At 40.0% G+C, this 14,042-nt stretch overlaps 1 protein-coding gene across 1 annotated transcript; it reads left to right on the forward strand.

Moving 5' to 3' along the window:
• Positions 1–338: 338 nt before the first annotated feature.
• On the forward strand, positions 339–6,921 carry p2ry8 (P2Y receptor family member 8). Its single transcript, XM_035750356.1, has 3 exons — positions 339–403; positions 4,437–4,755; positions 4,896–6,921. Exons 2-3 carry the CDS (start codon positions 4,463–4,465, stop codon positions 5,653–5,655), a joined length of 1,053 nt encoding a protein of 350 aa, XP_035606249.1. The 5' UTR covers positions 339–403; positions 4,437–4,462; the 3' UTR covers positions 5,656–6,921.
• The last annotated feature ends 7,121 nt before the right edge of the window (positions 6,922–14,042 follow it).

The raw sequence follows: 14,042 nt of genomic DNA on the forward strand, positions 1-14,042 counted from the left end.
AAACTACAATCTGTTATGAACACAGTGCACTAAGTGTTGTGGACGTAACCTTTTGGCATTAAAATGAGTCCTATAAAAAATAAATGGCATTGTATACAAGGCGTGCAAGAGCGAATTTAATTATTGCACACGCACACTTTTTTTCCAGGTAGTTGTTGTAAATGAGAATGTATCCTGAATCAACTTACCTAGTAAAAGGAAAGCAAATACCAAACAGAAACAGAGTGCACATACATTATTACACCTTGTTTACTAGTTTTGCCTGCCTATGGCAGTTGGATATGAAGACATGACGCACTTCCCTTATTCGACAGTAACGTGCACCCGTTTCCTGACCTGCTACAGTACAATGCATCCATCCCCCAACCGCCCCTCTCTGAATCAAGTCTGTGTATTCACAGAGGTAAGTACTGCTCTGTCTCTTTGCTTTATACTTTTTACATTTTTAATTGTAACCTTTATTTAACTAGGCAAGTCAGTTAAGAACAAATTCTTATTTGAAATGACGGCCTACACTGGCCAAACCCGGACGACGCTGGGCCAACTGTGTGTCGCCCTATGGGACTCCCATTCACGACCGGTTGTGATACAGCCTGGATTCATGTCTGTAGTGACGCCTCTAACACTGAGATGCAGTGCCTTAGACCGCTGCGCCACCTGGGAGCCCTTAATACAAAGATACTTCAATTTGAACTGTTAATGTCCAAAATCTGAATTCGAGATTGATAAAGATTTAGCCTAAAATATGTCATTGTTCTTTGTTTCAATTCAGAGTACCTTGTCTCAGAAAGGGGGATAATGTTCAGATATATTACGTTCTATATTTGAAGTTAGAATGAAGGAATTCTGTTTAGATGCATACAGTACCTGTGCTATTTACTTTTGGCAAAGCTTGTGTTTTGGTTAAATAATATAAGGTTAGTGTGCCACTTCACTTGCACATGGAGGGGAATTTACTGTACAAGAGCCAAGATACACTGTTGGAATTTCATGCACTTCTGGAATTTCATATTTTGTACAACACTGGAAATGTGTTCTATAGTATATAGAAAGCGCCAGCAGACACAGTCACATTTGGTATGTGGTTATTAACACCCTCAATATGTTTGGGTGAAAGTGTATTTAGTCCTTGTGGTGTGTGCTAGTGTTGTAATATTTTACAATGGGAAGTTCAGTCCAGAGCCAAAAACACATTATTGTCACCACAAGAATAGAAAAATATCACACTGCAAAAAAAACTGATTTTATAGACAATATTTTTATACTAACACCTATAATACATGGTACAGTTCATCATACACAATAGTTGTTGTTGCCTAAAGCCCTATTTGCACAGGACTGGTATTACAAGAGATTCTCAGTTATGTTATTTCCCAGAATTAATGTGGTTCCAGAGGACTATTAGCACAGGCTTAGTTTTTAACTGTCCCCTTTAATACTTTTTTTCATTCAGAATTGACTTTCGGGTGGAAGGCTGTTCTAGATGTGATGATATTTCAACTTATCGATGGTATAGCCTAATATTGGCTTTCAGTAAGAGAAGTTTAAATAGTAATGCACTTCAATGAAGAAACAAACTGTATGCAGTCACATGCATACATTACATACATACATACATACATACATACACACACACACACACACACACATACATACATACATACATACATACATACATACATACATACATACATACATACATACATACATACATACATACATACATACATACATTCATTCCATTTTAGGCTTAATTTGCATGTTTGCAACTACTTATACATTTAGAGACTTTGGGTTATTTTGGTCCTTTAAAGGTGCAATATGCAGAAATCGCTCCCCCATTTCCTGGTTGCTATCATTTGAAAGGTTTGCCTTATTTCAGTTTATGTGATAAAATAAGCAATAGATGGAGTAGAGAATCACTGTACCATCTAAACCACTGTGAAATATATTTTATATACATAAAAATATTGTATTTTTAAAGGTTTGAAACTGGTTGTACAAAACTGAAAGTAAAAGACACAAAATTAAAAAATAAGAACTGGAAGCATAAAAATAGAGCACATAGAACAGATCTACCACTTCTTAGACTTGCTTTCAATAAGAATGACAGTTCTATAACTCACATTTTTATGTGAATTTGGTCAGGTCACCAAAAAAGTTACATATTGCAAATGTAATAATAATACTTTAAAAAAGCAAACATAAACATTTCAACAATTAGTTGTAAATGTATATTTTCTTTTGTTTATCATACTGCCATCATCAAAATTTTATGACTTTTTACCACATTCAAACGGACATTCGTCTATAATTTTAAAGCTTACTGCATGTAATCATACATAACTTAAAAAAGCTCATTTCATAGAGAATGTTAAAATGGGACTATATGTAATAACTTGCTCTGAAGAGATCGTGATTGGGTCTAAATCAGAGTTTGCCAAACTCTGTCCTGGGGCACCCCTTGTGTGCACATTTTGGTTTTAGCACTGGCATTACACAGCTGATTCAAATAACGAACTCATCATCAAGCTTTTATTATTTGAATCAGCTGTGTTGGGGGGGTGCACAGGACAGAGTTTGGGAAACCCTGGCCTAAATAAGCGTTTGGTGGACAACATTTATCGTTCTTCTCTTTGACTGCCATTTACAGAAAGTCAGAGTCTTTCCGCATGCCCACACATTTTTCTCAGCTTCAGAAGAATCTGCATTCACCGATTTTGTTTGTGGTTATCCCACAAACAGACAAAAAAGTGTAGCCCTCCACAAGTCTGATTCATCCTTGGGAGCAATTTCCTAACGCCTGAAGGTACCAAGTTCATCTGTACAAACAATAGTACGCAAGTATAAACACCATGGGACCAGGCAGCCATCATCCTGCTCAGGAAAGAGACGCGTTCTTTCTCCTAGAGATGAACGTACTTTGGTGTGAAAAGTGAAAATCAATCCCAGAACCTTGTGAAGATGCTGGAGGAAAAAGGTACAAAAGTATCTATATCCACAGTAAAACGAGTCCTATATCGACATAACCTGAAAGGCCGCTCAGCAAGGAAGAAGCCACTACTCCCGCCATAAAAAAGCCAGACTATGGTTTGCAACTGCACATGGGACAAAGGTCATACTTTTTGGAGAAATGTCCTCAGGTCTGATGAAACAAAAATAGAACAGTTTGGCCATAAAGACCATCGTTATGTTTGGAGGAAAAAGGGGGAGGCTTGCAAGCAGAAGAACACCATCCCAACCGTGAAGCACGGGGGTGGCAGCATCATGTTGTGGGGGTGCTTTGCTGCAGGAGGGACTGGTGCACTTCACAAAATAGATGGCATCATGAGGGAATAAAATTATGTGGCTACATTGAAGCAACATCTCAAGACATCAGTCAGGAAGTTAAAGCTTGGTCGCAAATGGTTCTTCCAAATGGACAATTACCCCAAGCATACTTCCAAAGCTGTGGCAAAATTACTTAAGGACAACAAAGTCAAGGTATTGGAGTGGCCATCACAAAGCCCTGACCTAAATCATATAGAAATGTTGAGGGCAGAACTGAAAAAGTGTGGGCGAGCACGGAAGCCTACAAACCTGACTCAGTTACACCAGCTCTGTCAGGAGGAATGGGCCAAAATTCACCCAACTTATTGTAGGAAGCTTTTGGAAGGCTACCCAAAACGTTTAACCAAAGTTAAACAATTTAAAGGCGATGCTACCAAGAACTAATTGAGTGTAACTTCTGACCCACTGGGAATGTGAGGTAAGAAATAAAAGCTGAAATAAATCACTCTACTATTATTCTGACATTTAACATTCTTAAAATAAAGTGGTGATCCTAACTGACCTAAGATAGGGAATTTTTACTAGGATTAAATGTCAGGACTTGTGAAAAACCGAGTTTAAATGTATTTGGCTAAGGTGTATGTAAACCTCTGACTTCAACTGTATATACACTACCGTTCAAAGGTCTGGGGTCACTTAGAAATGTTCTTGTTTTGAAAGAAAAGCACATTTTTTGTCCATTTAAAAATAACATGAAATTCAGCGTAGACATTGGTAATGTCGTACATGACTATTGTAGCTGGACACGGCAGATTTTTGATGGAATATCTACATAGGCGTACAGAGGCCCTTTATCAGCAACCATCACTCCTGTGATCCAATGGCACGTTGTGTTAGCGAATACAAGTTTATCATTTTAAAAGGCTAATTGATCATTAGAAAACCCTTTTGCAATTATGTTAGCACAACTGAAAACTGTTGTCCTTATTAAAGAAGGAATAAAATTACCCTATTAGGGTGTGGTGAAAATTCATTGGCACATTATTGTCTGCCAATTCTTGTTTTAAAAGAAAAGTTCAGATCCCACGTGACACTAGCTAGTACATTGGGTTACAGACAAGACAATTATATCCTTTTACATAATCTAAATGTCTGTCTGGTCATAGGTAGTCTGTGTGAAGTCATTGTCACCATGGCATGGAGTACCAACAGCACCAAACTGGACAACATCACATTGTCCCTGTTCCAGAACACGACAGCCAGCACTGCTATCTCCATCATCTACATCGTGGTCACCGTCATCAACCTGACAGGAAATGGCCTCTCCATGTGGCTTCTCCTCTTCCGTACCTTTCCCAAAACCCCCTCCATTATCTTCATGATAAACCTTACCCTGACTGACCTGGTCTTGGGCCTCGTCCTGCCCTTCCAGATCAAGTATCAGATGCAGGGGCATAATTGGAGCCTGGGCCCGGGCGTATGCAGGTATTCTTGTTTATTTTTTTTATCATCATTTATTTATCCTGATTAGTCTCATTGAGAAATATGCCTTTTCCATGCCCTGAGCAAACAAATCTCTTTTGTCACAGATGAATAACGATTAAATATATTCTGATCTTTCATAGGCTCCTGACCGTGGTGTTCTTTGCCAACATGTACTGCTCAATTCTAACTATGACCGCCATCAGTGGAGACCGCTACCTGGGCATCTGTTGGCCCATGCTCTTCCGTGAGACCAGGGAAAGGAAGTCATTCGCTGTTATCGGCTGTTTGGCCATGTGGACAGTCGTCCTATCTGTCCTGTACCCATTAATGACAACCGACCTGACGTTCCACGTTCCAGAACTCGGGATCACCACCTGCTTTGACGTTCTGAAGAGGGACATGCTTCCATCGATGGAGGCCTGGGCTGCTTTCCTCCTTACCCTGTTTGTCATCCTTTTCCTCATCCCGTTCTGCATCACTGTATTCTGCTACATCGGCATCATCCGCAAGCTGGCCCGAGTTTCCAAGACCAACCAGAAAGAGAAAGCTATCCGTCTTGCCGTCACCGTCCTAACGGTCTTCACACTTTGCTTTGCTCCCAACAACATCCTCCTCCTGGCTCACACCATCCGGAGGCTCTTCTACGGGGACTCCCTCTACATGGCCTACAAGCTGACTCTTTCCCTCAGTTGCCTCAACAGCTGCCTCGACCCCTTCATCTACTACTTTGCCTCTAGGGAGTTCCGTCAAAAGCTGAGGCAGATGCTAAGGCTGAGAACACTGAGCAGTCTGGACACAGGGAAGACAGACCCGCACCGAGAGAGCCTGTACTCTGCCCATTATGTGTCTGGGGGACAGGGCGGAGAAAACGGCAGAGTTTCTGTTAAACAACACTGTTAAAAAACTTTGTCTGTAAAGTGAAGAGAGAGGGCAGATGACAACCGAGATGACATGTCGCAATGTCTCGTGTTGGGACAAATGACATTTCACAATAATTTCACAGGATGGAATGTTTTTGTGTGCTGTATATAGATTAACAAACTAGGACAGACGGTGCTTCTGCATTTCCAAAGTTAGGGCTCTATTCAATCAGATCTGCTTTTGCCGACATTGGCATAGCTGTTGTTTTGATGCTGTCAGAGGTGGAACTGAGTTAGAGCTGATAAATCCACAAGTCGCTCCTGGCAGTAAACCTAAAGAGGACATTGCAAGTGATTTCGCATTAACAGAAATAATTTGCAGCCTTGTTTACAAGTTTGAACACTGGAATGTGAGATGTAATCGACACCTGGTTTAAGATGATAGAATTTAGTTGAATGATTTTTCAATTTGGAAGTAATTATTTATATAAAGCCTACACTCGCTCTGAATTTCTAACGGAAGTGGGGCGGGTGTGGCTTTCCTGACAGTGATTGCAAGAGCCGCTGCTCACTAATTTGACAGCTCCAATGCAGTTCCACCTCCGACACTGCCAAAACCTTGGCTTAATATGATTGAATCTTGGCCTTAGTTAAAAAAAAAATAAAAAAAAGGGTTATTTATTTTGTGAAAGAATGTTGCAACTTGCATAAAGATAGGAATAAGATGTGGCGAAGTGAGAGCTAGGCTCCTCTCACCACCAATGTGCTCTCTGTCTCCTGCCAATTCAGGCAAATTCATTATTTCATTATGTGAATTATTAAGTATACCCTTTGTTTGTTCAATGTTTATTGATTCCCCGCTAATTATATCACCAGTAATGCATTTACTGTTAATCACCGTAATGTCCCAGTAATCTAGACCGTTATGGTTTGGTTACATCGCTAATCTTTGTTCTTTCCTGAAATATATATGCATATGAATTTACCGTTCTAATTCTCAGAGGGGACACATTGTTTTCAGATCTCACAAACTATGCTACACTTGTCAGAAATACGTTTTGGGTTATTTCATTCGATGTAGGAGTTTCCAGTCATTTTCCCCAATGTCGTTAGTTTGGAGCGCTCAAAGTTTGCATTTGTCTGGTTTCTTCGTCCTTTCTAATGTTGAGAGCACACACATCTGAGCATGGATAGAAAGAGGCCGAGGGCTATATGGCCTCTGTGTTATGATTGAGGTCAAAACTGTGAGTTGAAAGAAAATTATGAAGTGGTCAATTTAGAAACTGTGATTAAATGTTATACTCAAGCCTTGATGGATATAGAAATTATCTTTGGAAGTGCATATGTATATTTTTGAAGTCCTGTGATTCAGATTCGTTTTGGTTTCTCAGCACGGCCGAAAGTACTTACCACCAGTCTAAACAGAGTGCCTGCTGTAATTTGAAAACCGATTTGGCAGTCAGACGTCCACTGGCGGGGTGGTCCCTAAAACACACCACGCGGTCAGCGAACGGCAGGCCATAATTCGGTGGATGTGTTTTCACCTTTAAGGGAAGGCTGTGTAGTCTTGCCCTACCTGTGTATGTTCAGATATGACAGGTTAAGCCTGATTCCTAGGTTATTTATTTTGGCTGTTGCCAGTGTATAATATATAATGAAAATCTAAACAACAATATCTAGAAAACAACTGGCTGTAACTAAACCACTCCTTAAAAAAAACTGATCTTGATCCAGATGATCTGATAAATTATAGGCCCATCTCAAACCTCCCGAGTGGCGCAGCGGTCTAAGGCACTGCATCTCAGTGCTTGAGGCATCACTACAGACACCCTGGTTCAATTCCAGGCTGTATGACAACCGGCCATGATTGGGAGTCCCATAGGTAGGTGCACAATTGGCCCAGCGTCGTCCCGTCCGGGTTTGGCCTCTGTAGGCCGTCATTGTAAATAAGAATTTGTTCTTAAATGACTTGCCTAGTTAAATACATTTGAAATAAATACAAATAATAACTAATTTTCCTTTCAAAGATTCTAGTGAAAACTGTTGCTCACCTTCTTCCAACAGCGCCACCATGAGGCCAAACACAACCATACTCACATCCCTGAGCATGTGTGCCAAATTCCATGACTCTGTCAAACAGATAGTTATTGTGTTCCGCTAATAGCACCACCATGTGGTTGATCTGAGTATGTTTGCATATGAGACTTGATAGTGTTTTGAAAATGTATATTAAGATTTGTTACAGTATGAGTAATCATGTCTGATTTACAGGGTTGGGTAGGTTACTTTCTAAATGTAATATGTTACAGTTACTAGTTACCTGCCCAAAAATTGTAATCAGTAACGTAACATTTGGATTACCAAAACTCAGTAACGGAATCAGATGACAGCCCGCTTGGAGTTTGCCAAAAGGCATCTGAAGGACTGAGAAACAAGATTCTTTGATCTGATGAAACCAAGATTGAACTATTTTGCCTGAATGTCAAATGTCATGTCTGGAGGAAACTTGGCACCATTCCTACGGTGAGGCATGGGGGGTGGAGTGGATCATGCTGTGGGGATGTTTTTCAACGGCAGGTACTGGGAGACTAGTCAGGATTGAGGGAAAGATAAACAGAGAGAAGTACAGAGAGATCCTTGATGAAAACCTGCTCCAGAGTTCTCAGGACCTCAGACTGGGGCAAAGGTTCACCTTCCAACAGGACAACGACCCTAAACACACAGACAAGACAACTCCGGCGTAGCTTCGGGACAAATCTCTGAATTTTGTTGAGTGGCCCAGGAGAGCCTGGAATTGAACTCTGGAGAGACCTGAAAATAGCTGTGCAGCAATGCTTCCTATCCAACCTTAGAGCTTGAGAGGATCTGCAGAGAAAAATGGGAGAAACTCCCCAAATACAGGTGTGCCAAGCTTGTAGCATCATACCCAAGAAGACTCAAGGATGCAATCGCTGCTAGGTGCTTCAACAAAGTACTGAGTAAAGGGTCTGAATAATTATGTAAATATGATAGTTTTTTTTTTGTTATACATTTTCAAAAATATCTAATCCTGCTTTTGCTTTGTCATTTTGAGGTATTTTGTGTAGATTGATGGGGGGGATCAATTTAATTCATTTTAGAATACGGCTGTAACATAACAAAATGTGGAATAAGTCAAGGGGTCTGAATACTTTACAAATGTGCTGTATAGTGTATGTTTGGTAATTTATATTTACATTTTTGACGACCAACGTAATGAGTAACTTAGTGGGAGAATCCAAACAACCTGAACACACTTAACAGGATAGAGGGATAAGGGATAGAGAGAGTTTTGTTGATGCTGAGAACGGAAGGTGTACGTTTTTAAAGTATAACTTATCCTACAGGTTAATGTTTTCTCATGGTTCTATTTAAAACCATGTTCTCAAATTGTTTCGAGAGTGTTAAGAAAACTTTACATCGTGTTGCAGTTACTGCCAGCATCCAGCAACTTTGCACAGCCATTGAAGAGAAGTGGGACAACATTCCATAGGCCACAATCAACAGCCTAATCAACTATGCAAAGAAGTCGCGCTGTATGAGGCAAATGGTTGTCACACCAGATACTGACTGGTTTTCTGATTCACGCCCCTACCTTTTTTTTAAAGATATCTGTGACCAACAGATGTATATCTGTTTTCCTAGTCATATGAAATCCATAAATTAAGACATTATTTATTTCAATTGACTGATTTCCTAAGATTAACTGTGACAGTAAAATCTTTGAAATTGTTGCATGTTGCATCTATATATATTTTTTCAACTGAAATAAACCACCCACATGGCAGCTTCTTGTCAATGCTGCAAGCTATCTGACCGTTCGGAATTGGAACAATTAATGGCTTCTGCTCCATTGACGTGCATGCATCACCCCCTAACCCCCCTTCACTGGAGCAGAGTATGACAGCCACAGTAGAGGTAGATACTTTGCTTTAGAGAGAACGAGAACAAGATCACTGGAAAAAACAAACAAGATCACTGCACTCAAATACGACTCAAATACCCCCTCTACCAAAGGTCCCAAAACTTGACTGGATCAATGAATTGTTTGCAGAAATGTATTAAGTCAGGGTATTGTGCAATGATAATCAAAAACCCATCCATAAGACTAGAGAAAATACCACCACTCAGCACTGTCTTGCACATCGTACCTTTCCCCAGCAGATGGCAGTGTTGTTCTGTGTCAGACTGTAGGCTCGTACAGCTGTAGGCTCGTACAGTTCACTTCCTGTTCCTGTTAGAATTTATTCATGATAATACATAGCTAATGTATCTACATAGAGGTGGTGCTGGACTATAAATCAATGAATATTTTCCTCCTCAAACCTGACCTAACATTTGACTTAAAATCCTGTAGGAAAGCCAATAATACACATGCAAGGCTACAAGTTCAAGAGGATATTTGTATTTGTTAGGTGATGTGTCTATGGACACTTTCTGTAGTTTTTGGAAACATTTTTACAAGAGTCACTGATTCCACAGGGGGAAAGTTATAAAATAAATATGGCTATATTTAAGCAAGAAAAATGTACTGGATCAAAAGAAACTACATGCACAGCTTTATTCTTAGAGAATGTCTTTTGTATTGGACATTTACTTTATGTTGCATTGTGTATTGATGGTGAAGAGGAGGTATTAATAATCAATGGTTTTTGATGACGAATAGTCCAGATACGTCAGTAACTGCACAAGAGGGGGCACAAAGTATGTGATGATGTCTTGGGGTTGGTCTGGAAGTTATACAATTTTGCATGCTTCAAACACCTGAAACAGCCTTTTCCTGCAATCTAGAGCCATAATCGGTATGCTTAATTCTATGTAAAAAAATGTATATATTTTTCTGCATATATAAGCATACCTCTTGAGCTGTCTGTTTTCTGACTGGTGGTTAATTTTTTAGAGAAACGTAACATGCTTCTCTGCTAAGAGTCTGGGTAAAATTATAAAGGAATGTGAGTCTTATTCAGTACATTTAATTATTGCTAAACTTGCCAACAGGCATGCCAGCTAAGAAAACACTTCAGTAAATTAGGAATACAAAGTATATCGAAAGCAGGTGCTTCCACACATGGATCCTGATTCAATTAAGCAATGCACATCCCATCGTGCTTCGTGTCAAGTATAAAAATGGTGGGCAGGCCATTATTTTAGCTACCATGGCTATGCCCCCATAGGATGACAATGCCCCCATCCGCAGGGCACAGGTGGCCACTGAAATGGTTTGATGAGCATGAACACGATGTAAGACATATGCCATGGTGGTCTTAATAACCAAATCTTAACCAAATTCAACACTTATGGGAGATTCTAGAGCAGCGCATGAGACAGGGTTTTCCACCACCATCAACAAAACAATATTGTGAAGAAATAGTGTCGCATCCCTTCAACAGAGTTACAGACACTGGTAGAATAAATGCCAAGGCGCATTGAAGCTGTTCTGGCTTGTGGTGGCCCAATGCCCTATTATGGCATTTTATGTTAGTGTTTCTTTTATTTTGGCAGTTACCTGTAGCCAGTGGGGATTTTAGCGTGTACATTTTGGTGGGTCAAACTCAAACATATTTTTTAGGATGCATTCCAGCAAAGCCACAACACAACACTAAACAATACATTAATTGCACTATAACGGTGACAAACGGTGGCCACAAACTGTCAGGGCCTACATAAAGCTGTCCCAACAGCAGATATTTATTTTCAGTAGCATGGAGTGAATCCTTACCACCGCTACACCTGGCTATCAGCAGAGCCTTGTCTGGCAGCAAAACAGTTCAATTTAGCCTATTTTACTGGCTTTTAAAAAACATTGTTTATATGGCTGACTTGCTTAAACAAATGTGTTTTCTACTTACAATTGAGATTTACAAAATATGGCACAGGGGAACGATAAGAGGAACGATAAGAGTACGTTAAGAGGCAATCCGTAATTGTGATTAAGACATTAATGAGCGAGCTAGGACGGACATAGTCAATATAACTATTTGTTAAGCACGTTTGAAATGTACAGCGACAGAATTCAGAACATGGGCCATTCTTACAGTATTCTCTCTGTTCAGAAAGTCAGAACTGTAGGATAAATAAATGGGGCATATAAGCAGACAATGAAAGCTCTTTATTTATTTATTTAATTAGGCACGTCAGTTAAGAACAAATTCTTATTTACAATGACAGCCTACCAAAAGGAAAAAGGCCTCCTGCGGGGACGGGGGCTGGGATTAAAAAATATATATATATAAATATAGAACAAAACACACATTACGACAAGAGAGACAACATAACACTACATAAAGAGAGACCTAAGACAACAACATAGCAAGGCAGAAACACACGACAACACAGCATGGTCGCATCACAAAAAGGTTATTCAATGATTACATTTCTCTAAAACTGGCTATAGGCTACATATGGACCACCAAGTCAGAACAGTAGGCTAAGTTATGAGGGGGAAAGGGACCAAATTATTAGTGTGAGGCACATGAGCTACTTACAGCTTACTACACAACCTACACCTAGTATTACTTTCTTAGGTACAGTATACATATCTCCCTGGCATATTACAGAATTTATGCAGCAGCATACTAGACATTTTTGGACTCACTTTGTTGTGCTGTGATCACTTGAATAGGAAGGTGGCGCGGCAGTCCTTTTGGGCAAATCAAACATTGTCAAAGTCTGGAATTCTCTGGATTTAGGGTGCTTTAAATACAACTGGGAACTCAAAAAAAGAAGGTTGAATCATGACTTCAAGAATCTTTAGGTTACAGCTCTAGAAAAATGCCTGAGTTCCCGACTTGGAATTCCAAGTTGGATGACCGTTCAAAACGTATTTTCCAAGTCGGAGCTCGTTTTTCTCTGAGTTCCCAGTTGTCTTATACCTCACTGAAGTCAGAGATTTCCCAGTTCCGAGTTTCCAGTTCTTTTGAACGCGACAGAAGTCATACTGGATTGACTGCATAGCCAAAGTATTCAACCTTTTCTTGCCCATGGTGTTGCTACATGTTAGTGATAGAGCATCTAATTGTTCGTATCACATTGAAATCTTTAAGTACTACTCTCATTTATCTAGTAGCTGAGACTGAGAAAAGAGACATGTGTGAGAGAGTTCAGAGAACTCATACAGTGATCACTGTGAGACAGATCCATGTCTACTTCTCAGGACTGACAATTGAGATGTATGAGAAAATGCACAGCATCTCACTTTAGTATTGACTAGTGCTCTTTTTGTCTAGGAGATGGACAGAGGTTATAAAGGAGCTCTCATCTTGGATTTAGCTTTCCTATGGGATGTGACCAATAACATTTGATTTGATACACTACCATTCAAAAGTTTGGGTTCACTTAGAAAGCACATGTTTTGTCCATTAAAATAACATCAAATTGATCAGAAATACAGTGTAAGCATTGTAAATGTTGTAAATGACTACTGTATCTGGAAACGGCAGATTTTTTATGGAATATCTACAAAGGCGTACAGAGGCCCATTATCAGCAAACATCACTCCTGTGTTCCAATGGCACGTTGTGTTTGCTAATCCAACTTTATAATTTTAAAAGGCTAATTGATCATTAGAAAAACCTTTTGCTATTGTGTTAAAGAAGCAATAAAACCGTCCTTCTTTAGACTAGTTGAGTATCTGGAGCGTCAGCATTTGTGGATTCGATTACAGGCTCAAATAACTTTTTTTCTGAAGCTCATCAGTCTTTACTTGTTCTGAGAAATGAAGGCTATTTCATGCTGGAAATTGCCAAGATACTGAAAATCTGGTACAACGCTGTGTACTACGCCCTTCACAGAACAGCGCAACCTGGCTCTAAGCACAATAGAATGAGGAGTGGAAGGCCACGATGCACAACTGAGCAAGAGGACAAGTACATTAGTGTCTAGTTTGAGAAACAGACGCCTCACAAGTCCTCAACTGGCAGCTTCATTAAATAGTACCCGCAAACACCAGTCTCAACGTCAACAGGGAAGAGGCGACTCCGGGATGCTGGCCTTCTAGGCAGAGTTGCAAAGAAAAAGCCATGTGTCAGACTGGCCAATAAAAATCAAAGATTAAGATGGGCAAAAGAACACAAACACTGGACAGAGGAACTCTGCCTAGAAGGCCAGCATCCCGGAGTCCCGTCTTCACTGTTGACATTGAGACTGGTGTTTTGCTTGAGTGAAATTTCACCTTACAGTGAAATGCTTACTTACAAGCTCTTAACCAATAATGCGGATAAGAAAAATCCCCCCCCCCCAAAAAATGAACCAATATTTAAAGAGCACCAGTAAAATAAAAATAGCGAGGCTATATACAGGGGGTATCGGCACAGAGTCAATGTGCTGGGGCAACGGTTAGTCGAGTTAAGGCTGTAACATAAAATGTGGAAAATGTCAAGGGGTCTGAATACTTTCCGAATGAACTGTACA

The sequence above is a fragment of the Oncorhynchus keta genome, chromosome 34, assembly GCF_023373465.1.
Source record: "Oncorhynchus keta strain PuntledgeMale-10-30-2019 chromosome 34, Oket_V2, whole genome shotgun sequence".
NCBI lineage: Eukaryota > Metazoa > Chordata > Actinopteri > Salmoniformes > Salmonidae > Oncorhynchus > Oncorhynchus keta.